This window comes from Akebia trifoliata, chromosome 12, assembly GCF_017979445.1.
Source record: "Akebia trifoliata isolate Shusen 1 chromosome 12, ASM1797944v1, whole genome shotgun sequence".
In the NCBI taxonomy this organism is placed as follows: domain Eukaryota; kingdom Viridiplantae; phylum Streptophyta; class Magnoliopsida; order Ranunculales; family Lardizabalaceae; genus Akebia; species Akebia trifoliata.
Window position 1 is genome coordinate 1070741 of NC_141386.1, and position 27864 is coordinate 1098604.

General features: G+C 34.8%; 3 protein-coding genes and 1 long non-coding RNA gene across 4 annotated transcripts in view; 2 read left to right on the top strand and 2 right to left on the bottom strand.

Annotated features, from left to right (window-relative positions):
- Window positions 1-3883: 3883 nt before the first annotated feature.
- Window positions 3884-27864, bottom strand: part of LOC147388481 (putative disease resistance protein At4g27220) — a 51143-nt gene continuing 27162 nt past the window's right edge. The window contains exons 2-4 of the transcript XR_015170414.1: window positions 4765-4900; window positions 4447-4660; window positions 3884-4280 (exon numbers count right to left, since the gene is read on the bottom strand). The gene's annotated coding sequence lies outside the window, so the exon portion shown is untranslated. The remainder of the gene's footprint in view (window positions 4281-4446; window positions 4661-4764; window positions 4901-27864) is intronic.
- On the top strand, window positions 8952-11234 carry LOC147388482 (uncharacterized). The gene is made up of 7 exons (XM_086417583.1): window positions 8952-9025; window positions 9275-9344; window positions 9485-9641; window positions 10199-10236; window positions 10372-10442; window positions 10737-10806; window positions 11136-11234. Exons 1-7 carry the CDS (start codon window positions 8952-8954, stop codon window positions 11232-11234), a joined length of 579 nt encoding a protein of 192 aa, XP_086273709.1.
- Window positions 13982-15234, top strand: LOC147388483 (uncharacterized). The gene is made up of 2 exons (XR_015170856.1): window positions 13982-14151; window positions 14440-15234. It is a non-coding gene; the product is annotated as an uncharacterized LOC147388483 (long non-coding RNA).
- Window positions 17029-24144, bottom strand: LOC147388484 (putative disease resistance protein At4g27220). Its single transcript, XM_086417577.1, has 4 exons — window positions 20830-24144; window positions 20564-20701; window positions 18757-18837; window positions 17029-17518 (listed from the first exon to the last, which is right to left on the bottom strand). The coding sequence occupies exons 1-2, from the start codon at window positions 24082-24084 to the stop codon at window positions 20687-20689; spliced, it is 3270 nt and encodes a 1089-aa protein (XP_086273703.1). The 5' UTR covers window positions 24085-24144; the 3' UTR covers window positions 17029-17518; window positions 18757-18837; window positions 20564-20686.

Consider the following 27864-nt stretch of genomic DNA (forward strand, 5'->3'; position numbering starts at 1 on the left):
ACATGAAACCCTTCAACAAGAGAAGATCTGCTACATTAGATGGCAACTCATGGATCACCACATTATAAAACCTCTGGATGTCATATAATGTCGTCATGTGTCACAAAGTTGATTACAATGCCTTTCCTCCAAGCCAACTATTGCGCCCAAGTCGGTGGAGGTAATTATCTGGTTGAATTAGCAGATCATAGTTAATGGTCGATGAAAACATAATTTTTGATTACTAGAACCCAAATTACAAGAATCCTTACATAAACCTTTTTTTTTTTCCCTTTTTTGATGGGTAAGCTAGATTGGAATTCGTGCATAATGCGAGTTTATGAAGATGACCCATACTCATGTGATGATGACCCCTCATTTTGTAGGTCAGTTAATCAACTTTACGTAATGCTCTAACAAAGTCCCATAGAGATCACATAGTGTCTCCAGCTTCCACTCTTCCTTACCTACATTGATAAAAATAAGTCGTTTCCACTTTCCACCAATGAGATCATCTGTAGCATAAATCATTCAAATAATATGATCAAAATCATAATTGGTTCAAATAATATGATCAAAATCATAATTGGTTGAAAACCAAATCAAATCAAAGATTTCAAATAAAAAACACAGGTATCAGTGGTGGACTACAACAAAAATAAGAACCCTAACAAGTAAAAAATTCCATGTGAGACACTATTTCATCTCCACTGACCATACTAATGTTTGGTCTACACCTTAATAGACCTAGACTCAAATTCAGCTCAATTGATGACACTTATACACATCTGATTTCAATATGCAGAAGAAAAGAAAAAGAACAAGAAAATTCTGAAAATAAGAGAAAAATTTCATATAGTAAAGTAGAAACTAGGATGAAAAGGGTTGAATTAATATCAGCTAGATCATGAGAAAAAGAGAGACTTTGGGGAAAAATCAAAAAACCCATTTGAGAAATAAATATAATACGAGAGAGTTCATTTTTTAATCTTATACACTAACTATTGATGAATTAAACACAAAAAAACAATAACACTGTGTTTGGATTGAGCGAAATGGAGAGCAGAGATGAGAAGAGAAAATAAATAAGTTCCTCTCCATTTCTCTTGTTTGGATTGTTAAGTATTGAATTAATATCAGCTAGATCATGAGAAAAGGAGAGACTTTGGGGAAAAATCCAAAAACCCATTTGAGAAATAAGTATAAGATGATAGAGTTCATTTTTTAATCTTATACACTAACTATTGATGAATTAAACACAAATGGGTTCATTTTTTAATCTCTTGTTTGGATTATTAAGTGGGGAGAGAAGAGAAAAGAATTGGAGAGAAAAAAAAAAGGTGAGTTTTCTTTCTTTCCAAAAGTGGAGAGGAGAGGAGAGAAATAGAGAGAAACCCTTTTAAAATATTTTATAATTCCAACTCTGCCCCTAGATCTCTTTTAAGATATTTTAAAATTTTAAAGTTGTCTAAAATTCTCTCCTGTCAATCCAAACATGATGGAAAGAAATTGACTTTCTCTTCTCTCAATCCAAACAAAGAGAGATGAATTCGAAGCCTGAATAGCATTTTTGGGTCAAAAAAGGATGGTGGCAATGGAAAAAAGAGAAAGATATTAATTTCAAGTTTATATAGGAAAAATTACAAATTTAATTTTATGAAATGTAAAGGCCAAACGAAAGGGTCAGGACATAAAAATTACTTGCTTGAAGAGGGATTGTAGGCGTGCCTTGACACTTGGATCTTCCCAATCAAACCATTCAAAATTATCTCCTTCAATCTTTCCTAGTTTGAGTAGACTCATTGGGCCTAAAGGGGGCCTGTTCAGATTTGGACACTCCTCCGTACATAGTTCTTCCAAAGACGGCCAAGCCAAAAGTAGACCCCGTGGGCAGACATTGGAGAGCTTTGGTAGATAGTGGGCCTCAACCATGGTGGAGAGAAATTGAGTTTCTCTTCATTTTCCTCTGATTGTATCATTTTCCATATTCCCTTCCATATGGTTGTCAGTTTCGGAAGATTGGGTAAACGTAGCTCTTTTAAGTTGGGGATTGAAGCATGCCCTTCCTCAAGCTCCTCTGAGTCAAATATCTCTTTCAACTCACCACACATCTCTACCTCCAATTTTTCCAAATTTTGCATCCTTGCCAACAAATCAGAAGATAAAACATTGGTGATTTTGATACAATCACGTAAAGATAACAGTTTTAGCTTCTCAAGGAATCCATTTGGGAGTGATCCAAAATGAATTGCCTCTAAATTATTCATGCTCTGAATGTCTAATACCTCCAAGTTACTAAAAGCAGCTTCCAGAGGCTCCTCAACCACACTCTTAAGATATCTTGTTCCAATACATTGTCTTATGCGAAGAAACTTCAAGATGTTAAATCTTCCTCTATCAAGTTGGACAATATTCTGGAGACGCGGGCAATCGTAAAGATCGAGCTCTTCTGTTTGATTCAATAACAGTTTAACCCAATTTGAAAGTGGAGCTGATGTGATATTTAGTCTCATTGCCCTCGGGAATTTAGGCTTCCATTCGCTTCCTCTCCCACTCCCCCATATACGAAACTTGGTCAAGTTTCCCAAATTTATGGAGATATCTTTGGACAAACATCTGACATCACTTATATCTATATCTAGAATAGTCAAGTATTTTAAGGATGCCAACTCGGTTAATCTAGCTTTATATTCATCTCCTATTTCATCAATTTCCCACGCATCAAAACTTCCCATCATATATAATTCTTCTAAACAAGAGAAGCTCGAAAACATTTTTGTTGGGATAGATTTTTATTTTTATTTTTATGGGGAGGTGCAATTGTGTATACCGAGGAGTATAGATCTATGGTTCCGAACTTGTCATGTCAGGATAGTCGATTGAGTTTTCCATGTGGGGTAGTCAGATTATCACGATATTATTTGGTGCTTAAGTGGTCCCCTGCCTTATTATTGCATTACCATCATGATCATTGATATTATAATATGAAACCTACATTAAGATATGATATCATACTTTCAATTTTATGTTAATAATACAAAACCACTCCAACTTCAACCATCCTCACCGATGGCTGTTATGTTTACATCTCGTTATCTTATCGATCTCATTTGATCTGGAATTTTAGGTTTTGATCTTTGATCGTCACTCGGATAACATGAAGACTGATTTCTGAAATTTGGAATCTCATTTGAAATAAATGCTAGTTTGCTAACTTGCTAGGGAAAAATAGTTTCAAAACTGTTAGATTTTGGCAAAATGACCAGAGCCGAGCCATCAATTGATATTTTGAGGTCTTCGTAAGGCATATATTATATTTTGAACTACTTTTTGCATCCCCATCAATAAAATGATACTAAAAAAAAATAAATTAAGAGATATCATCATCAATCATGATCATTGATAAAAAAAGGATATCGCCAATCAAAAGTTTAAATCAAGATTAACCATAGATCATACATGATCACAAATCATGAAAGTAGGAGTGCTGCCATCAAAAAATTAATCACAGATCACACATGATTTATGGATTTTAAAAATAGAGATCAATTAATCTACGAAGCAGGAATGCTGCCATCAAGTGACAAAGACCGAGGATGCCTTTTAAACCGATCAAATCAAATCTATAAAAGAGAATTTTAGTAACAGATAAAATTTATGGTTTGTGCTGCCGTGACTCAATTGACACAAAGTTCTCCAATAAAAGAGAAGATCCGTTACATTAGATGGTAACTAACTCATCGATCACCACATTATTGTGGAGGTCGATTCTGTAAATCAACCTCGATCATAATTTCATTATTCAATCCAAAAAATAATAATAATAAAAAAAATAAAAAATAAAAAATAGAGAAGACAATGATTTTTTACGTGGTTCGGCAAACGTACCTACGTCCACAAGCTCGGAGAGCCATTTCACCATAAGTCTCATGGTTACATGTCCTCCTCACCTCCTCTTCGTCTTTCTCTACATTATTTATTTATTTATTTTTACAATGGCCTTAAGACTTTTAAATAGAAAAATCATAAAAAGAGTCATAATCCTAATTTAGTTACAATTGACCTTATCCAAATTACTAATTACTTAAAAAAGGAGAAGAATCATCTTCAAATAATACCACGTGTTTATCTCGGAATACGTGTTGATGATGAGGATGAACGATCTGGATGAGAGACGATTTTATCTCTCCACAATTATAAAACCTTTAGATGTCATAAACGTCTTCATGTGTCACAAAGTTGATTACAACGCCCTTCCTCCAAGCCAATTTACTACGTCCAATTTGGTGGAATGTAGTTGTCTGGTTGAGTTTATAGATCATAGTTAATGATTGATGAAAACATAATTTTTATTACTAGAACCCAAATTATAAGAATCCGTGTAAGTGTTTATTTTTATTTTTATGGGTAAGCTAAACTTAAACCCATGACTAAGGATACTTGTTAAGAATTAGAGAGGGCCCAGACCTGAATTCGTGCATAATGAGTATTTATGTGGACTTTATGTAAGATGACGCTCTTGAGTGATGGCCAAAGGCCCATTGAGATCACATAGTGTCTCCTAGCTTCCACTCTTCCTTATCTACAATGACATAGAAAATATTGATACCCTTTAGAGTGAGCTCCTCACGCTTCACAAGAATCGTCATGGTCTTGTTCATGGCTTCCTTGCAAACTCAACCTGATTTTTGCAGTGAGGCATGGAAAATATGATGGAATAAAAACAAAAAACCTACAAATCTCCACCAAATTAAAAAAAAAAAAAAAAAACAGATGAACTCAAACCTGAATAGCATTTTTGGTCAAATGGGTGTAAAAAGGATGTCTCATTTCTGTGAGGATGATGGCGATGGTGATTGCAAAGAAAGTGTGACAGCAATGGCAACCACGAGGACAGGGGGGACAGCTATGGAAAATGTCACTGTTAACAGGCAATAGGAAAGGGGAAAGATATTAATTTCAGATTTATATTAGAAAAAATGTAAATCTAATTTTATGAAATTTAAAGGTGAAACAGAAAGGTTAAGCCAAAAGAATTACCTGCTCGAAGAGGGGTTGTAGGTGTTCCCTGACCCTTGGGTCTTCCCTGACATTTTTTTAAAATCTCGTTTCCAATGATTCTGATTGTGGATGATATACTCCTAATTTTGACACTTAGATGTATATTTTGACGATTTGAAATAAAAAATGACAAATGAAGTTGGCATTCTAAATTTTCAAAAATTTCAATGTAAGGTTTGATTTGAGTGTAGGTTTCACAACGATAATAAATGTATTTTGGGTATTTCAAAAAGATCTATGTAGTGTCAAGGTCGAAAAAACAAAAAAAATCTGAGTTACTTTGTAGTGTCATGTTACAACATTTTTTATTCTTGAGTTCACTATTTTTATTGTTGAGATCAATTTTTGTTGTTGTAATCCAAATATTGTTATCGACGATACCAGTGTTGATATTATAAATTATTTTTTTAAAACTTTCTTCCAGAGTTACTTTCTACTGTTTACATTGCATCCCAAAGGGCAGAGAGTGAAATTAGAAAAAAAAAAAAAAAAACCAAAAATACTCTGAAATTCACCTTCAAGATTTTTTTCTCTCTCTCTTTCAAGTCTCAAACTATGAAGATAGAATTTTGGGGAAGTTAAAGAAGATGAATTTTTGGTAAAATAATAATAATTAAGAGTTTTAATATAACAGAAATTAAATAGTTTAATATTAAACTATTCCAAACTTTCAGAAGAAAAATCAACAGGTTTTTGGCTAGAAGTTTTCAATATCTTTCAAGGCTAAATCCCCAAGATCAAGATGGGATTTTCAGGGGAGTTGAAGATGGTAGATTAAAAAGTGCCCAATCGAGAAAAAAAATGATGGAGAGATCCAACTTGCTATAAAATAATGTATCTTATGGAAGTGGTTTCTCTAAATTGTCGTTGAGTTTTGGACTGTATCTTTATATTCCTTTCTGTAACCTTCTTATATCTAAATGGTCCTTCAACCCCATCTCCCTTCATAATATTATTTGGAGTACCTAAATTTCTTTTTTTTTTTAATATATATCATTCCCGGTGACTTTGACTGTGAAAATTCAAGATAGGATCGTAATCTCTTTACAGGACAATGATGCTGACTTTTGGTCAAGGTGGCTTACATTTTGGTGAGGGAGGGCCATCCTATTATCTCCAATTTTGTAAGAGTGTCTTACTGAAATTTCGTTATAAGATTATTCATGTTTATTAAGTTTAAAAATTAAGATTTTGAAAGAGTTGTTCCAACTTTAAGGGAAAATCTGTAAATAGTGCTTGGATTTGGGACTCATGAGAAAAGTCTCCGCTTGTGGTCAATTATTGAAGGAAATTTTATTTATTTATTATTTATTAAAAAATAATTTTTTTTTTAATTTTTTAAGGAGGATACTTACTAGGTCATTGGACCGCCTTGTTACGAAAGAAGGTCCTTTGACTACCTTGTTTGAACAATAAAATCTTGAAATATCAAAAGTACCCTCATTGTATGTTATCATAGATTGTTTTCATTGAGATACGCAAGAAAAAGATGTGTGGTTCTGTGTCTTAGTCACGTCAGTCGTGTACCAAGACCGCGTGCATTCATCATTATTCAATAAAAAAATGCCAGTAGGAGGCCGGCCTAGATTGGTAATTTTTATGTATATTATAATAACAACTAAATCTTTATAAAATTTTGAATCCCAACTACTTCGTAATTTTTTGTTATGAATTATTGAAATCAATCTAAGAAAATTCAATATTATAAGTATATTATTCTTCATTTTTAATTCAGGATAAAAACAAAACGTTGAAAATTATTGCAATCCCTGTTGAAAATCCTGAGTCTGTGAAAAAGATGAGAAAATAGTAGGTTGGGTACTTTAAAACTATTGTAAGGAGAGATGAGGGTGAGGGACCATTTAGATATACAAAGTTTACTAAATGGAATAATGGCCAACCTCTTAAAAGTTAGGGAATAGTCAGAAAGAAACCCCTTCCACAGTGTTTGCTAAGGTCCTGTTCATTTGAGCTTTAAGAGTTAGCTTGTTTTATTTTATTTTGTTTGAATTTTTTTATTTTTTTATTTTTTTACTTTTAAGCTAAAAAAGTCAGATAAATGATGTTCGTTTAGACTTTTTGGTTCCCACAAAATTCAATTGAAGCCTAAAACTAACTCCTAAAAGAAATCGTCTAAGAAAAGCTTCTTCAAATGGATTTTGCGAGAAGTCAAAAACGTAAAACTGCTCAAGTGTAATTATCAAAATACCCTTCATCTTTTTTAATTATCAAAATAACCTTCATCTTCCAAGATACCTTTCATCTTTAATCAAATTTATAACCAAACTTAATCTTAAAAAATAAAAGTGAATTATCAAAATATCCTTCATCTTTAATCAAATTTTCAATCAAAATTTAACTTTAAAAAAGGGAATTACCAAAGTACCCTTCATTTTTATCTTTAATTGAATTTTCAACCAAACCTAATCTTAAAAAATAAAAAGGGATTACCAAAATATCATTCATTTTTACTACTAAGATCAAAAGTAATTCATCATCACTACTTTATTACCAAAACACCCTTTATCTTTATGTGGATGTTGGATTGTGTATTATGAAGGTTTTTTCTTTATTAGAAAATTTTCATATGTTCATTTTTAAGAGGAGATGTTGTTGAAATTTCGATAGAATTATAAAATTTATATAATTATTTAAATTGAAAATAATTATTTTTATAATTTTTAATATATATAGTGTAATAATATATTTATTATGGTATTCTGCTCATTTTTTGTGCATTCTGGGTGCATTATCAACATTAAAGGTATTTTAATCATTTTATCAGAATTTAACAATAAAAATAATTAAACGAATATCAATTTCTGGCTTATGTGCTTCTGTAACAAACAAACTTTTGTTGGATATGACTTTTTAGGCTCTGGGCTTTTACTTCTTCCAAAAGTCAACTTTTGGAGTTGGAGTTGGCTTTTGTAAAAAATAGACCCTAAGTAATTTTTTTTTTTCCTTTGGTAAGCTCCTACTAACTTTTTCTAGTAGACAGTATTTCAATTTCGATAGCGTTTGGATTGAGGTTGGACCTTGTTCCTTATATTTTGATTCTCAAAATAGTTTTTCATAAGAATACTTCAATTTCTTTACCATTATGATGACTGAAGACAGAGTAGAAGTGGTTTTACATCAAAATTTGAATTTCAAAAATACCCTCACTTAAAAAATTTAAACTTAATATAATCAAAGGTCATTTTGATAAAAAAAAAAAAAAAAATTGCAATTCATATCATTATAAAATCACATTGGTTAGTTCCAGAATAACAAAAAAATATTCTAATTTATTGGATTATTTTCAAAATCACTATTTAATTAATATTATAAATTATAAATAAACCCTTTCAGATACTAAAATATTTTAATTATAAATGCCACCAAGCGTTTTTTATTTTTTTTTTCAAATGTAAGAGATACTACAATCGGGGGAGAACTATAGAGGGACAGCGAATGGCCCCCCACAAAAATTTAAAATATGTTTTTCATATACTTGACTCCACCTAACAAACCAAGGCTGAACCTGTTTGGGCCCCACAAAATAATTTTTTTTTAGAGATTCTATTAAAAAGTCTTCCTCACACTATCAAGTTTGTTACAAACAAACCTTACTTTATGAATCAAGCTAACAAAAGTAACTTAGAAAGATTTCAAATCTTACCAAGATTCGTTGGGGCCCACATGAATTATCAAATTAGCAATCTAATACCTTAGCCTTCTAGATTTCATAAAAAAATCATATTCCGAAAGAAAAACATTCAAAATATTCAATTTTGAGCTTAATCGAAGGTGTTGAAAATGGATGGTTCCGAACTCCCAAATTTAAAATTAAAATTAAACGATGGAAATTAACATTTTTTTTTTTCTTTCAAAGTTCTTAGAATTTTGTCCTTTATAGCCACAAATTGATGCAGTTACGATCCACTCCAAGTTATGACGTTTCTGCCCACTTGAAGGTTTCGTGGGTAGCAAACTTTAAAAAGTAAGGTTCTCTTGGAGCTGTCCAAACTCCAAGGGAGATTGTGTAAAAAAAATGCAATAATTAGTTTTGTTAACTAAATCCCACATATTTGTGTATAGAGCACTACGTCATATTGGGTTTTTTACGACGCCAAAATTGCGCTAAAAACGACTGCTAAAGGCTGTCGTTTTTTGCGACAGTTTTTAGCTGTCGTTTAACCGTCGTTTCAACGAACCTGACGTTAATAAGTAAAAATTGGGGTGCCAATAGTCATACTGATTTGAAGCCAGAGAACATACTTCTTGTTTCGCCAGAGTATGTAAAAATTCCAGATTTCAAGGTTAGTTACGTTTTAAAAGATGGATCTCATCTTCTTCCTACCAGAAATTGAAAATCCTCTCTTTCTTTTTTCTTTGCCTACCTTCTTTTATTATTATTTCATTGGTTTAATAACACCATTAAAATATTGTAGATGTAAAGGTTTCATCTCGATCGCCCAAGGATGGGTCTTACTTCAAGATACTTCCGAAGTTAAGTGCTATCAAGGTGATTGATTTTGGTAGCACAACCTATGAGCATCAGGATCATAGGTACATCGTATCAACACGGCATTACTGTGCACCTGAGGTTATTCTTGGTATGATGTTATTGATATCCGCATCTCCCTTGTTGCCTACCTTTATTTTTATTTATTTTTGGTTGTCTCTTAAGAATAATTGGCAGCTTTGTACTACTGTTAACCACTGTGATTTTGTCCGTACTGGACTTGGATGGAATTACCCATGTGATATATGGAGTGTTGGTTGTATTCTAGAGTTGTGCTCGGTAGGCTATTTTAACTATTTGATTTTTTTTGTTTTTGTTTTTTGTGTATTTCCAAATGACTGGTTGGTGTGTTGTCTACCTATATGATATATGAGGTTTAGCCACTACGTCATATTGCCGTAAGGCATGTAAGGAGCACAAATACAAGTTGTCAGCAGCCATGGAATTCCTTTTTTAAGACTCTATGCTTAGTTATGCTTCTCATGCTCATAGTTTTAGCTCGCCACCTATGATACCTAGATACTTTATCAATGTCTCTGGTCCACATGCATGGTTTTTGGTGCATAATTTTACCATGTACTTTACTCCATTTATTTCATGTAGTAGCTAACAATCTTACTTTTGGAATGTTTTGATGGTTCATCAAAGAAAATAGGAGTGATCCCTACCGCTTCTCCACCTATTGCGTAAGTTAGCAATAACTTGTGCATTTTATCATTGGCGCCATTAGCAAGTGCATTATATTAAGCTACTAAGGATTTGAGCACCATTAGCAAGTGCATTATATTGCCCAGTTAGGCTTATAATTTCCCTTGTTTCAGGTCCCTCCGGTTCTTATTCAGAAGATCTTTACTCAGATTTTCTCCTATATCAACGTCCAACTTTTTAACAGGTAATAACTGTTCTGTTGTGCCGTCTTTCGACATAAATCTTTAAAAAGTTTACTGTATATATAAGGATGCTATTACATGCTGCTTTAGTCTTCTGCTACGTCATGAGTGCTGTACATTCAGCAATGGAGAATATGTGAAATCTGGGTTGGCTGAATTAGAGTTATGGTGTGCCCAAGCAAAAGAAGACGCAAGTCCCTTCCATGATTTTCACTAGCCTGTTTAGTTAGCTTTACTTTATTATTATTATCATTATTATTTTTTAATTATATCTGAAGATTCCTGGTTCATTGTAGTATGCAGGCTCGTCTTGGGATGAACTTAAGCACATTAGGCAAGCTATGGGGTTCTTGGTACGTCTTTCATGTATTGAAGCTTAATACGATAACTATTATTATTATTGTTATTGTAATTATTGTTATTACTATTATTATTATAATTTTCATAAACATGAGGTACATTAGTCTAAACCAAGAGGAACAAAGGAGGTTAAGGAGACCTACCTACTAATACAGTAGAAGAGAAAAGAGAGGAAAAGAAAATTAAAAATGTAGATACTGTCACAACTGGTTAAATTTATCTTTACTAATGAGTTTCTGGTGTATGATATGCCTTTGATTATTTGAAGTTTCTCACTTGGCTTAAGAGCTTGTTAGACTGCATGGATAGTACTAAAACTGTTGAATTTGGGGCAGACTGGTCTTAAGTATTTTTTGTATGGTATAGTGCCAACACTTGAAGCTGATATGTATATCGATATGGAACTTGCGTGGATGTTGCATACTGCTATTTAATTTGTGACCTTGGTAGACCACTTCAATTTGGTTCAACTGTGAAGTTCATACTATCAATCATTTTACTGTTTGTTGTAAATTTTATTAATTATTACCTACAAAATACATTGGTGTCCAAATTAAAATTCCAGTGAATATTTAAGACATGATTAGCCATACAAATTTGGAACAATGACAATATTAAGACATTCAAGAAGGATGTTTTGGTAACAGCATGAGATTACTTGGAAAACATATTTGGTAACTTTTTCTTAGTTAGCACCCGTTGATTTCATCAACAAGTGTGTTGGTTTTATTGAAAATATAATGTTTTACGAGCATTGTGTAGACATGAGAATGTTCAACTTTTGAACCTCGATGCTACGTTGTTTGGAGTCGCCACCATTCTTTTTTGTAAATGGGTGTGAATGGGCACCCGAATCGATTCTTTCGAAAACCATTTTTTTATGGCATTGTAGTGACTCTCAATCATGAAAAAGGTATGGTCTACCTAAAATCTAAGTAAGGGGATTCGGTTAGAGAATGGGGAAGGTGTTAAGCACCCGATTCTCTCCACCTAAGGTGGTTACCTTTAGATTTGGCCATTTTTTGGAAAATATTAAAATAACAATTAGAATGCATGAGATGCATGAAGTGGGTGGGTGCACATAGTGTGTATGTACCTCTTTAGAAGAGGATTTGATGTTGGTGTTGACATAAGAAATATCTTATGGAAGAAGACATTCTATGGAGTCAACATACTTTTGCATGAGTTGAGATGTTGGTTTAGGATTTTAGAGAAATTCCATGGATGGAATACCCTTAGATCCATAACCTTAATGCATGCATGTTTAGCTAGAAACTTAGTGTTTTAACCCCATCAAGAGAGTTACACATTTCTTCATCATAGCCAACATGTGTGATGTGTGTGCATAGTGTACATTATGATGCATGATATGAGGATGGGTTAAAGAAGGGCTTCAACCTCCATCCTTTCGACCAAACCGCCTCAAGCATTCCATGCCCAATGTTGAGGTTCAATCTACTCGGATGAATGAGGGTTCTCCATTACATCCTAAAGGCTTCTAAAAATAAAAAAAGGAGAGGGATAGAAGAAGAAGATGCAAAAATAAAAGAAAATAAATAACTAACTACTATCCCACCTTGTCCCTTTTGGAAGTTTTGAAATAACTTGAGCTTGAGTAATGAACTTGAGAGTTGAAGAATGTAGTTGAGGGTTGAGAGAGTTGAAGGTTGGAAGTTGAGAGATGAGAGATGAGTAGAGATTTTGGTAGAGTTTTAGGTTGAGAGATAGGGGCTTGAGAGCATGAATTGCTTATAGAAAATGAGGGTATTTATAGAGTTTTTGGAGAACTTTTGGGGATAAAGTGGTCCAACCCTAAAAATAAAGAAAATGGACATGAGATTTAGGTTGTTTCTTTTTGGATTTTTCATTTGTATGAGGGTAAAGATGACATTTGTGAAGAAACCCTAAAAGCATGCTTTGATCCTTGAGTTTTTGGTAAATAGAGGTGAGAGAACAAAAGTACTTTTGGGAGGATGAATGGGGGAGTGACATGTGTAAGTGGTAGGTAAAAAGTAGATCTTGGTTTATTTGTAAATAGCTCATAAAGCAAGGGTGGAAGTGTAGTTTTGAAATGGACCAATGGGAAAACAAAAGCACATTTGGGAGGGTGAATAGGAGAATGACATGTGTAAAGGTGAAGTGGTAGGTGGAAAGTAGATCTTGGTTCATTTGTAAATAACAAATAAAGCAAGGGTGGAAGTATAATTTTGAAATGGACCAATGGGAGAACTCCATGTGTGTACTTGAAGATTCCCACCTTTTGAGGGCATAATGGGAAGTTCTCTCACCTTTGTGGATTATTACCAAAAATCACATAACATTTTTGATTTGACTAGACTTTTTGAGAAGGGCATTCTTGAGTTTTCACAAAAGAAAGGTTGACTCTCCAATTAGATGATGCATTGGGTGTTGGAGGCTTATGAGGTATCAACATGTGTCATCTTGTGAAGGGGTGAGAGAATGGACTTGGAATGGGCTTGGTGTTGGGCTTGGGTTTGGGTTAGGATATGGACTTGGGTTTGGGCTTAGGAGGGACTTGGTGTTAGGTTTGGGTATAGACTTGGTGTTGGGTTTGGATATGGACTTGGTGTTAGGGATATGAACTTAGGTTTGGGCTTAGGACATGAGTGATGGACATATGTTTAAAGTGGATTAGGGACAAGGTATGGGCATAATATGAGATGCAAATAGTATGCATGTATGCATGAATATGACGCCAAGTGGCAATGTGGGTCCATTGAGAAGTTTAAGTCTAACTCAAAATCAATTCGAGGAAATTTGGACTTTCCTAACGGGTTCGTGCAAATTGGGGTGTCTACACATTGAATTTAGTTACTTTAAAATTTCGCCATCTTATGTTATCATGACTTCCCTTGGTTGGTTTCTCCATAGGTTATACACCAGAAGTCAAGAATTTCCTACGATGAAATCACCAATGACCTTTGCCCACACCTCTAACTACCCTACAAACCAGGTTCATTCTTGAGTGGCAAACCACGAAATGCAAACTCGAATTCAAACCAAGCGAACCCATGAATCAGGTAACATGGGTCTGAACCAAGATTTGAAATCTTGCCATAAGGCATTCTCTTAGTCAGGAGAAAAACCGAGACTGCCTTGATCCATACAAGATGAAACATTCCCCAAAGCCGATGTTTTGTTTCAATCTTGGCGGAAGCATTGTAAGATGATGTAGAACTTTTACTATAGTAAGAACTACTTCTAATCAGTGCCTCTTGGTGCAGCATTCCCTTCTCCGCTAATGACATATCCAATTCTTTGCAAGAGAAGGACTTCTCGGATGTTAAACCCGCAACAGTGCTTGTAGAGAACCCTGCCTTCCACTGCCAGGTTGGTGCTATTTAATGGATTTCATTCAATCTCTTGCCAATTCTGAATTTGGGGTATGCTGTTTTTTCTTCTTTTAGTGTTCCCTATTTGTTATATTTATCACTCTTCTAATTTTTGGGCTACAAACTCTTGGATCTGGTATGAAAGAACTATTTGAATTCTCTTGAACAATTAACACATCTGTTATTTGGAGATGGTTCCTTGTATGTGAATGCTTATTTTAATTTTTTAGTAGTAGTTTTATCACCTTTATAATTTGTGGCTATAATAAGGATGCATTTATGGCAGCATTGTACGGCGATAGATCTATAAGGGCTCATGTCAAACATTCATGAGAATTGCGTTCTCTTTCCACTCTTCAAGCCTCGTTATCAACATCACTTGCGTTACTGCATGAGACATCACGAAACACAACTGAAGGTTCTGTATATTTGGATATGTTTTGCGTTACAAGCATTAGATTGTTCATTGTTCCCCATTGGTAACATATTGTGGTTCTTTTAATTATTTCTCTTTGTTATTTATATCATCTTTAACCTCTTATCAAAAAAAATTATATCATCGTGAATCCGACACTCCTTGCAGGTACGTATACTGTCTTTAAATTTTTTATTATTAGATCATTTTTTATCTTTATTATTTGTTTAAAAGTTTTATACTGACCACTTCGAGATCTTACTTGGGATTAGGTTCAAATTCTTTCACCATCAACCTTTTTATCCCAATTTTGAGTTGTTTCTACATATTAAAAAAAAGAAGGGAATTTTAAGTTTTTTTTTCTTTTTCTTTATGATTTCTGTTTTATCTGTGTCCAAGTGCTTGATGGATTGTATATCTATCTATTTCAGAATTATTCTTTGTGATTTTTAGTTTGAATTGAATGTGGGTGTTGATTTGAAACAGGAGTGGGAGATCATTAATGATTTTTAGTTACATTTATGAAAGTTGAAGACGAGGGGTATTTGGGTCTTTTCATATTGTTAGTTGGGGTCTAGGACATCAATGTCAAACATAGGGGTATTTCCACTATTTAACAACAGGTGAAGGGGGGCAGGTGTAAAATATATATTTTTTATTTTAAAATACCTTATAGCGACGGTCGCTGACCGTCGCTATATCCTTATTTTACTGTCGTTTTTTTCCGACTGTCTTGGACAGTCGTTTTTAAAAAACCACTCCTTTTAAAACGACTCTTTTTGCGACTGTAGGGGCAGTCGTTTTTTTATAAAAACGACTATCTTGGACAGTCGTTTTTGGCGCATTATGACGTAATGGAGGAACACTTTACTTAGTAAGATTTAAAATCATACTAAGGCTCATTCAATATAAATGGATGACCAAACTGACAATCCAACACCACAAGCCTCTAGATTTCATGTAAAAACTCAGTTCAAAAAAAAAAAAAAAAAAACAACAATTTTTATCGCTTGATCCAAGGTTTTTAAAATGGACCGACTACCGAACTCGCAATTTAAAATTCAAATTTAACAGTGAAAAATAATCTTTTTAAAGTTTTTTTTTAAAGCTTGTAGAATTTTGTCCTCTATATCCTTGTGGAATTGGATCATGTTTAGGAGCCACAAGGTAAGCTCAGTGACCCTTTGTAAGATTTGAAATCATACTAAATTCATAAGGTCATGCTTACTCTGTTATGTAAAAAATATTTAGAAAGAAAAATTCTTTCACTGTTTCACCAATTAATCATATGCTTCAACAAATCATAATTTTAAAACTTACCAAGTCCCCTTTACTCGATAATTTATTTATTATTATTATTATTATTTTATTTATTTATTTTTGACGGTGGGGGTGTTAAAAATAAAGGGTTATTTTGATCAAAATGGCATGAGACTAATTGTTAAGATTTGCACTCATTCTCCACTCCAAAGAGTTTGAGTTGCAAGAAGCTATTGAAGCATTTTTTCCTAATTTTAAAATTTATTTTCTTCTAAATCTCCTTATAACTTTTGAAAATTGATTTTTCTTTAATCTTCTTATTATTTATAATTTTTTAATTTCATTTTTGCAATATTAATTCAGCCCGACAATTGAAGTTCTCTGGGTCCACCCCTGATTACAATTATCCCTGTATAACTTATTACCAAAAAAATTGTTTATAGTAAAACAGTCAAATCCTTAAAAACTTTTAAGCATACTTAGCAATCAGCAGAATCTATTTGACAGAAGTGCTACTGATAGAACCAACTTGAAAAGTCAACATGGGGACAAATCTATAATACTACGAGCCCTAGCTCATGATGCAGTCCTCACTTCTCAAAGAGAGATCCATCAATCTTAAAGAAGTCATCGCTTCTCAATCAAAGAGCCACAACTCTAAAGTCGACGTGATGCCAAGTCACCACAAATATAAACTTGAAGAGCTATAGCTCCAAAGTCGACATGGGCCCAAGTCACTGTGACTATAAAAACAAAAATCTTCGCTCTCAAAGAAGCTCTCACTTCTCCTTAAAGAACCCTTGCTCTCCAAGAAGCTACTATTTCTTCTCAAAGAGCCTGTGCTCTCCAAGAAGCTCTCGCTTCTCCTTAAATAACCCTCAATCGCTTTCTAAGAAACGCTTATTTCTCAATCAAAGGGCCTTCATCCTCAGAACAGCCTTTACTTTGCCAACAAGAAAGAAGCCCTCGCTCTCCAAAAAGTCCTTGCTTCTCAATCAAATGGCCCTCACTTTGCCAAGAAGAAGGGAACCCACGTTTCACAAACAAAAGAGCCCATGATCTCCAAATAAGGTACATACTATATAGAGCTCAAGTTCCAAGAAGAAGCCTTAACTATGCAAGCATTCCTCAAAAAGAGAGTACACAATGTAAAACATTAAGAATAAAAACATAGTTTATTAGAGAGTTAATAGCTCAAAGAGTCAGAGTAACATAGTACTCAAAGCAAAACAAGACATACCCTAAAAAGAGGTCAAGAAGAGTCATTAGTAGCAAAAGTTTCGAGGTTAGTAGCAATAGTAATCCTGCGATCTGGATCAGTGTCATCAACAACAAGAGCAGAAGAAGCCGCTAAAGTCTTCTCTACCTCCTTTCCCTTTTTCTCAGCTCTTTGGGAAACCACGGTGTTCCTATCCTTATCCAGTCCAAGTTCAGATAGAGCTCGAACCCTCTCCTCATCACAAGCCTTGTGCACTTGCTCCTCAAGTTGCTTGCACAAACTCTTGTAGCTCCTCTTTGCCTCTTCCTATTTCTCTGCTTTAGGACAAGATAGTATCCCATAAGAGAAGCATTGTAAATCTTCTTGTTCTTCAACTCTCGGACAACAACTTGATGAAAGTGGTTCGAGGACATCCAAGATTGCTTAGAATGGAATTTTTGAAGATGAAGTATAGCAACTTCTCCATCATAGCTGCCAAACGATCAGTAAGTATAATCATGTGGTAAGGAGTCTACCAAAGAAAAAAAGAGAGTAAAGAGATCTCCTAACATATTCTTCACTAATCCAAATATAGAAGATTCTTAGAATCCTAGAACTCATAAAAGATCTATAAGAGGGGGCATTGTAGGAACTAAAAAAAACCATTTTCCTTGAGATTAGTAAAGTTACTAAATCAAGGCATTATGACTCAGTTCAACCCAAATCAACCCGAATCAAAATGGATTGGATCAAGCGCACGCTCAGTCGGGCCCACTAGAGGTTCGGCCCCTTGGCTGAACCTTCATCCAAACGTGCTTATCTAGGAGGTTCAGCCTCGATGGTCGACCCTTTTACCGAATTTGCTTCACTAGGAGGTTTGGCCTCCATGGTTGACCCCTCAACCGAATGTGCTTTATTAGATGGTTCGGCCTCCTAGGCCAACCTCTCAGCCGAATTTGCTTCACTTGGAGGTTCGGCCTCATAGGCTGACCCCTCAACTGAATTTGCTTCACTAGGTGGTTCGGTCTTTTAGGCCAACCCCTCACCCATACATGCTTACTAGATGGTTCGACCTCCAAGGCCGACCACTCATCCATACTTGCTTCTCTACTGGGTGATTCAGCCTCCTAGGCCGATCCCTTATGCATGCTTGCTTCACTAGGAGGTTTGGCCTCCTAGGCCAACCCCTCATCCATATGGGATCACTAGGTGGTTTGACCTCTTTGACCGACCCATCATCCATACATACTCACTAAGGTGGTTCGGCTCCTTGGCTAACCCCTTATCCAAACGTATTTCACTAGGTGGTACAACTATCAATATGAGATAAATCCCCATTAAAACTAGAGAGATACTCTTATGTCAAGCAACCCAAGTATCACAAAGTATAACTGGTGCCAGAAGGAACCCTAACTACATCACTTGACCAACTTAACTCAAAAATCAAGTTGTTGCTGAGTCAGGTCGGTTACATATTTAAGGCCAATCCTCATGTAGGTCAAGTGAATCATTAGGAGTGGACCTTCTTTATCATCAAAACATCATGGGCATTAAGTGTCATAAATAAAGGACAACATGGGGGAGAGGTTTCAACTGAGTTTATTACCTCCTTCATTGAGTCCAACCTATAAATAAGATAGACTTGAACCCATGACTAGGGATACTACTTGAGAGCTAGAAAGGACCCAGATCTGAATTCATGCATTATGAGTGTTTATGAAGATGACTACCTTTATGTAAGATGACGCTCTAAGTGATGGCCAAAGTCCCATAGAGATCACATAATGTCTCCTGCTTCCACTCTTCCTTACCTACATGGACGTAGAAAAGTTTGTTAATTGAAATAAAAAAATTTAAACTTTTACTGCAAAAATTAAATTTCACAAACAAATTCCAACCAGTCCGTCTTACACTTCCAATACCATCCTACTATATACTGCAGAGTTGGACCGAACACAAGCGGTTTCCACCATAGTCACCAAGTAGGGGATCGAGAATAAGTTGGCAAGGGAAAATTTGGAAAAATCGGAAAAATAATTTAGCTAGAGCTAGGCTTAGGGCTGTGTAATTGTTCCTTCCAGGTGGTGCTCTTTTATTATCTAATCAAATCCCCTGTTTAACTACATTAATAAGTCACCAAACTCCATATTGATATCTTATTGGCATTTACAACAAGTAGTCACAAGTCTATAATAATCCATGTCATCCTCATTATCCAACACTAAATCGATAACATGGTCATCATTATGTTCATCAAGACCATCTTCTTTTACTTGCGTATCAAAATAATCTTTTATTTTTGTTGATTTAATAGCAAAGTTCATGATTGAATCATGATGTTCGTGATTTAATCACAAAGTTAGTAAAAGTCGAGACTTACTAAATTTTTTTTGATTGAATCAGTGAAGGAAAAAATCACGATTTAAATGCAAATTTTTCAATAAGTCACACAATTCGATGACTATGGTTTCCACCAATAACATCATCTATACCATAAGTCATTCTAATGATATAATCAAAGTCATAATTTGGTTGAAAACCAAATCAAAGGTTTCAAATAAAAAACAAGAATATCAGTGGTGGACTTTGGCCAATATCATCAGAACCATTGTAATTGGAGAGCCTGAAAAAAAACACACACAAACCCAACCAGCTTTATTTGAACCTTGAAACATTTTCATCACAGCAAACAAGTACCAAGTACCCTGACAAAAACAAAAAAACGTGTGTGTGCGTGGGTGGGTGGGTGGTGGGTGGGTGGGGGGGGGGGGGGGGGATAAGGGTTGAGGAAATAAAAAACATTATGAAAATTTTATTGTGTAAATGTCTTGTATTCTGTTGCGCTACACAGAGCTATAGGGGTCCCACTGTAAAGGGTAATTGTGTAATATTTTCTTAAGTAGTTTTCTATTTTTGGTGGTTTCTGTTTTGGGAAGTTTTACTTGTTTTGGTAACTTTCCGTTACATAAATAGCGATATCTAAGATTGTAAAACTTTAGAGAGAAAATAGTGATTGTTCTTGTTCTGTTCTGTGGATGTAGGCATACTGCCGAACCACGTAAATCCTTGTGTTTTGTGTGGTTATGTTATCTTTGCTATTGCGATTTATTCACAAATCTCACCAATTCTACATTATTTTTTCGAGAACATGCATGTATACCCTTACGAAAATTTATAAACAAAATAAAATGTCAAATATCCCACACTAAAGGTGGGGTGATTTCTTGATTGTTTTAACCTGGCAGAGAATTATCCTACTCCCCATATATATAAAGCATTCTTTGGGATTCAACATTAAAAAAAAAAGATAAGGAAAGAAAACTTTCAAATACTAAGGATAGAAACCATTGGATGAAAAGGGTTAAACCAATATCAGCAGGATCATGAGAAAAGGAGAGACATTTGGCAAAAATTGAAAAATTCATTTGAGAAATGTATCTTTATATGAGAGAGTTCATTTTTAATCGTATATTGATGAATTCAAAATAAAAAATTAAAATCTCCACAACATTTCAAAAGAAAAAGATGAATTCAAACCTGAAAAGCCTTCTTGGTTCAAATGGTTGTAACAAAGATCTCTCATTTTTGCGAGAACGATGGGGATAGTAAGTGGAAGGACATGGGTGACTGCAATGACAAACATGAGGACAAGGGGGACAGCTATGGCGAAGGTATCTGTTAACAAGAAATGGGAAAGGAGAGAAATATTAATTTCAGGTTTATATAAGAAGAAAAAAAAAAGGTAAATTTAGTTTTTATGAAACTTAAAAGGCCAAATAAAAGGGTTAATGAATAAGAATTACCTGCGTGAAGAGGGGTTGTAGGCGTGCCTTAACACTTGGGTCTTCCCAATTAAATGATTCAGCATTATCTCCTTCAATCTTTCTTAGATTGGGCGCACTCCAGAGGCCTAAAGGGAGCCTTCTCAAATTTGGACACTCCTCCACGCATAGTTCTTCCAAAGAAGGCCAATCAAAAAGTAAACCCCTTTGGTGGACATTGAAGAGCTTTGGGAGATAGACAAGTTCTAGAGTTTTCAATTGGGGGAGTACCATCTTGTCCTCACATTCTTCACCTTCCCCACCTAAAATTATCACCTCCATCTCCTCGCAAAAATTTACTTTAAGTACTTGTAGTTGCATCAAACCTTGAACTAGGTTCATTGGGAAGAGGTGGTTTAGTGAATGACAACTCGAGATTTCTAGCACTTCTAGATTTGGGAAGATTGGAAGTGAAGGAAAATAACTAGAAACATTGTAAGATTTCGACCACCTTAGTCTGGTGCATGAAGTAGCTGTAATCTCATGGACCTTATCTACCATAATTTCATCCTCTTCGTCCTCCTCTAATTGTATTGTTTTCTGCATTCCCTTCCATACGGTAGTCAGTTTTGGTAGATCACGCAAATATAACTCTTTTAATCTGGGGATTGAAGCATGCCCTTCCTGAAGATCCTCTAAGTCAAACACCTCTCTCAACTCATCACACGTCTCTATCTCCAATTTTTCCAGATTCTGCATCCTTGCCAATAACTCAGAAGGTAAAACAATTATTATTTTTTGGCACTCACGTAGAGATAGGAGCTTTAGTTTCTCAAGGAACCCATTTGGAAGTGTTCCATGATAAATCGCCTCCAAATTACTCATACTCCAAATGTCTAACGTCTCCAAGCTACTAAATGCAGCTTCTAGAATCTCTTCCATCGCAGTCATAAGATATCTTATTTCAAGACATTGCTCTATGCGAAGAAACTTCAAGTTATGGAATCTTCCTCTATCAAGTTGGACAATATTCTTGAGGCCCTTGCAACTATAAAGATGGAGCTCTTCTGTTCTAGTCAACAACACCTTAACCCAATTTGAAAGTGGATTTGATGTGATATTAAGGCTCATAGCCCTCAAAAAGTTAGGTTTCCATCCGCTTCCAGTCCCGCAGATACGAAACTGCGTTAAGTTTCTCAAATTTATGGAAATCTCTTTGGACAAACATTTGGCATCACTTACGTCGATCTCTAGAATAGTCAACCATTTCAAGGATGCCAACTCAGTTAATCTAGCCTTACTTTCATCTCCCATTCCATCGATCTCCCACCCATCAAAGCTTCCCATCATGTACAATTCTTCTAAGTGAGACAAACTCGAGAACATGTTCAGTGGGATAGTTTTCAGAAAATAGTTTTTTGACAAATCTAACAACTTTAGATTGGTCAATGCCCCTATTTCTTCAGGCAATCGCTCTATCTTATTGTCACTTAAAGAGAGTATTTCAAGTTTCTTCAGTTTTCCAACTGGAGATACATCACTTAATGAAGTATGATCTAGAAGAAGAACTTGAAGGTTCACGAGGCACGAGAGTGATGGTGGTAGTAATGAGATAGCAGTCCGTTTTAGATCTAGAGTCACAAGGGATGTCATTCTTTCAAAGAAACTATCAGGCAGTCTCTCAAAAGAATAATTCCGTGACAAAGATAAGGTCAGTAGTTGTGTGCATTCAGGTTGATGAGGAAACTCACTGATTTCATTTTTGATCAATGAGATATGCATGCATCTCCTCAAATTTTCCGCATCTGGCCACTGTCTCAATCCCAAGCCGGCTTTTATGATAAACTCGTTGCTTTCTTCATGTGCCATTGATATGCCTGCACCCCGAACAACTTGATGCATCATTACTTTCCCATCCTCGTCTTCTTTTAACAACAAAGATGAAGATACAAGGATGTCAAGCATTCTGTGCAATCTATTCCTCGCCTCCCCCAAAGTGGGGACATCTCGAAACAGCTCGACTCCAATCACATACAAGAACAATTCATCCTTTGTAAATTTGAAGTCTCTAGGGAAAAGACAACAAAATAAGAAGCATGCTTTGATTTCTTCCCTTACCAAGTAATCGCAGCTCAACCTAATAGAGGAGGTGACATTCTGCATATCATGGAACATAGACTGTCTCAGCTGTCGAGCTGCATCCTCCCATACGAATTGGTCCTTATTTCGCAATGCCTTTCCAATTGTAACAATTGCTAAGGGCAAACCTCCACATTCATTAACAACTTCAATAGCCGATTCATGCAAGGCATGAGACTCCATGGTATCACCCACAACCTGTCGAAACAAATTCATGGAATCTTGTTTCGATAGTACATCAACTTCAATCACTGGTTGTGCTTCCATGTGATAACATACATCTTGTCTTCTCGTTGTGATCACAACTTTGCAACCCCTGTGGCTATCTCCATAAGGGATTCCCACATCAGCTAAATCCAGGCTCTCCCATAGATCGTCCAAGATTATAAGGACCCGCCTTGCCTTTGTCAATCTCAACCATAACTGTTCTGCTCTCGCCAGTATGCTCTCCTCTTCAAGTTTCATCCCAAATCTCTCTGCAATTGCGCCTTGAATCTTTCTTAAATCAGAGAAGGGCGACATGGTCGCCATTAAAACCTCGTCAAAAAGATGTTCTCTTTGCACTAGTAACTCTACTTGTTTCATCAAGGTGGTCTTGCCTACCCCTGCCATCCCATATACCCCTACTACTTTGATATTGTTGTCATCCTTTAATGCCTCGATGACTTGCTTCACTACAAATTTTCTTGATCCCAACTCCTGAAAATGTCCAGTGTGCATGGATTGAATGCTGGAACGAAGTGAAGGATTTGATATATTACTTGGTTCTCTGAATTTCATCCCTTCAATTAGGATATCATCAACCATGAAAGTAAACTTATCTGCTTCTTTATCTAGATGATGATGATGATGATGATGACTACGAGCGCAACACCACCCTTTGAATCCGCCATCATTGATCCTTTCGGCATTACCAATCATTTCCATCACCTCATTTATAATGTTCTCCACGTTGCGTAGCCACAATTGAACTGCTTCCTTGATCGAATCTCCATTTCGCTGAGCTACTTCTACCAATCGTTTTACATCACTTGCCATCCTTAACAAATGTTCAACCTTTATTTGAAGATATTTAATATTTGCCTTGTAATTGGCAATGTTACCGGTCTGACGCCCAAAATCACCAATTTTTCTAATGAGGGTAACCGAGAGCTTCATTGCTGATCCTCTCTTCAAGATGCAAACAAAGGAGAGAGAGATAGAGAGTGTGTGTGTGTGTTGGTAAGGAAAACTGTGAGAAAGGGCTGAGGCGTAGTGTTTGTTTCAGCAACAGAATCTCCAGTGGAGGAGCGTATATCACACACCAAACCAGTGTGTTTGTACAATAATTGTTTTTTCTTTTGAGTTACAAGAGCGAAGCTGAGGCCCAATACTTTGTTGTGTTTAGAGACTATCCCTCTGGAAATTTTTTTTTTTCGAGTAATGAAAATATGGCTTCCCACGTGTCATATTCAATCGACTCCACGCAAAAGTGCAGTTGTGTATCGTAAGAAGTACAAATCTACTGTTCTCACACATGTCACATGAAGAGAGGCGATTGAGTATGTCACATGGGAGTCTTTTTATCAAGATTCATTCTTTTAAGAGTAATGATTTTTTGGTCCCCCACTTCACATACTCAAACTACTCTAAAGATGGATGCAAGGAGGATATGTTAATTAGTTTGAAAATGTAGCGACCTATCTCAAATATTCATGAAAACAAGGAGACATATGTCTAAATCAATTTTTAAAAGGAAAAATCCCTAAGTTTTGGGCTGTATCTTGATAGTCCAATTAGTAAATTTTCTTTTCGTATTGGCCCCTCAACCTCATCCAACATTGTAATGCATTTAAATACTCAAATTCTCATTTTCTCATCTTGTCACATACTTAGGTTTTCTCATAGGGATTGAGATCAATTTCGACAATTTTTTACCGTGAATGATGAATGGAGCAAGATATACTTCTAATTTTAAATATATTTCAACGATTTATAACAAAAAAATGAATAACAAAGTTGAGATTTTAATTTTTTTTTATTTAAAGATTTCATTGTAACTTTTAATTCGATTGTCCATTTCACAATTACAATATATGCATTTTAGGTGTTTCAAGAAGATCTATTTAGTATCGTGATCGATAAAATGAAAAAAAAAAAAATCGGGATCACTTTTACTTTTTATTATCAAGCTCACCAATTTTTATTGTTGAGTTTGACATTTTTTTTTTAAATTGTCAAATTTAACAATAAAAAAGTGTTGAACTTGACAATAAAATATTGTAAGCTCAACAATAAAAAAGTTGAACTCAACAAAAAAATAATAATAATGGTGAGCTCAGTAATAAAAATTGTTTAGCTAGACATTCTATGAAAATTTTGAAATTTGAACTTTGTTCTTCATTTTTTGTTATGGATCTTCGAACTAAATTAAAAAAAAAAAAAATCTAAATGTTCAAAATTTAAAGTATATCTTTTCCATTTATCATTCACAATAAAAAAAATATGAAAGAAATGAATGCAATCGTTGTTGGTAAATCCAAGTACTTGAAAAAATAAAAAAGTTTACAAAATGGACTATCAAGTTAAGACGTAACACTTGGGGACTACTTAGAAAGAAACCCCTTCTAGATTCCTTTAAATAATTTTCCCTTATTAAAGATGGTTAGCAAACCAATGGTCTGGCCAAGTTCTTCAAGATTTTCTAGGGGAGGCTTATCTGGCCTCCTGTTAAAAAAAATTTCACCTACCATGATTTCTAAACAATTGATTTAAATATTATCATATATAACTTTGGATCATTACTCGAAGCATACGGAACAAAGTCTCGATTTCTTTTCAATTATTATATAGAGAGATTTACCTGACAAACCTATCTATTGTAATTTTATTACAAAAACTCTCTTACTTTATCAAGTTGGTTGCTGAACAAACCTTAGTTTACGAATCAAGCTAGCATGATTAACTTAATAAGATTTCAAATCTTACTAAGGGTCATTGGGCCTGCATGGATTATCAAATTGGCAATCCAACACTACAATCTTCTAGATTTCATGGTAAAACTCAGATCTCAAAGAAAAAAAATTTTGATCGTTGTAAAAACTTGTTATCGATTGCAGAGATAGAGATTAAAACATGAATTTGGGTAAGTCGAATTTGTTCCACAGGGACAATGAAGATTCAAATATTCATTCAGATTAAAAATCAAAATAGAGTTGTAAAATAGATTGATTGAAAACAAAACAGATTTGTAGCATAATAGAAATAGAAATTAATTTGTAAATGAAATAAAAACAGAAAGTAAAGATTGTAGATATAAGAAAGGGACTTAGAGAAGTCAATTTAGCATTTGCAAACCATCCATGGTGCAAATTAATTTTAGAAATAACTCAATTCATGTAGCAAGTCATTGCTCATGAATCGGAAGGTAGAGCAGTTTAATCATCAAAGATAACTCAAAACTTATTCATGAAAATCCTGATTTGATTGAGATTGCCTAACTTATATTTAGATTCTTCATAGAGCATAGTCGTTCTTGAACTTATTTAAGTAATGACTATCAAAGTTGAATCAGAAATATAAGTTAGATTATCTAATCATAGGAGAATTCTCAGAATAATTAACATGTAAGCAAAATAAGGAATTAAAACTACATTAGAGGGATAAACTTGCTCCGACATCCTTGATCTCTCTAAGGAGGATTTAGCCACTCATTGCAAGGTTCATAATTTCAACAATAACAAAAGGAAGAAGATGATAGATGAAGAAGATGATGTAAGATGAAGCTGTACTTTTGATTCCTTCTTTAAATGGTTCTCCAAAGAATTATAAAAAGAACTAAAGAAACAATTGATCCTCTTACTATCACAAAAACTCTCTCTAAAAGAAAAATCAAGGAAAATGCAGAGAAATTAGGGAGAAGAAGAGGGTCAAGAAGGACCCAAGAGGGATCTCTTCTTTGAAATCAACCATTTAATTTATAACATTCGTAATTGGGTTATTGGGTCAACTTTTCGGATAATTTGATTCGAAAGAACCAATCAGTTACAATGACCGAAGTATCTAGAACATCTTGTGAAAATATCGAGGTAAGATGGCTTTAGATCACCGCGGAGCACTAGGGAGCCACCGCAGAGCAGTGACGTGGCAGCTTTTGTTGCTCATCTTCAACGAAGTTTCTTCTTTTTGCTCGCACATTGTAACTGACTTTGTTACGTTGTTTGGTAACTTCCACGTGCGCTTTATTTATTTGTATTTTAACAATAATATCTCATTAGCTTCATTAATTGGAGAAACAATTTAATTTTGTAATTATTTACAAGAACTAACATTTAAACGTTGATAATCTTCGTGTATTTACGGTTCCAAAATCGAATTATTGGGACCTTATCAAAATTCAAAAAAGAATCATTTTTAACCTTAATCAAAGGTGTTGAAAATGGATGACTACCAAACTCCAAAATTTAAAAGTAAAATTCAAATGTGAAAATTAATTTTTTTTTTTCCATTTTTGATAAGGTCCCAATAACTTGACTTTGGGACCGTAATTTCTCGGATTCTATCACATTATAAATGCTAGTTCCTTTAAATAATTATAAAATTAAATTATTTATCCAAATTAATAGAGCTAATGAGATTTTATTGTTAATTGTAGATAAATAAAGCGCACGTGGAAGTTATCAAATCGCGAAACAATTACGGTTACAATACGCGGGCCGAAAGGAAGTTTCCAGAAAAATCTCGATCGATTTGGGCGCCACGTCACCGCGCCGCGGCTAGCCAAGACCGCGCCGCGGTCATTTCGAGGAATTTATCCTCGAGATTTTTACATAAGCTTCGGTGGTTGTAACTGATTGGGCCATTCGAATCGAATTATCCGTCAAATCACCCCAATTACCCGAATACAAACATTATAAATTTGAGGGTTGATTTCAAAGAAGGGGTCCCCTCTTGGGTCCC

Bases quoted from the DNA above. Each gene is read 5' to 3' on its own strand.
- LOC147388482 (XM_086417583.1), top strand. From the start codon at position 8,952: ATGCAGTTACGATCCACTCCAAGTTATGACGTTTCTGCCCACTTGAAG. The intron at 9,642-10,198 runs GTATGATGTTAT...GGTTCATCAAAG, and splicing joins TGCACCTGAGGTTATTCTTG to AAAATAGGAGTGATCCCTAC. The intron at 10,807-11,135 runs GTATTGAAGCTT...AATTTGGGGCAG, and splicing joins GTTCTTGGTACGTCTTTCAT to ACTGGTCTTAAGTATTTTTT.
- LOC147388484 (XM_086417577.1), bottom strand. From the start codon at position 24,084: ATGAAGCTCTCGGTTACCCTCATTAGAAAAATTGGTGATTTTGGGCGT.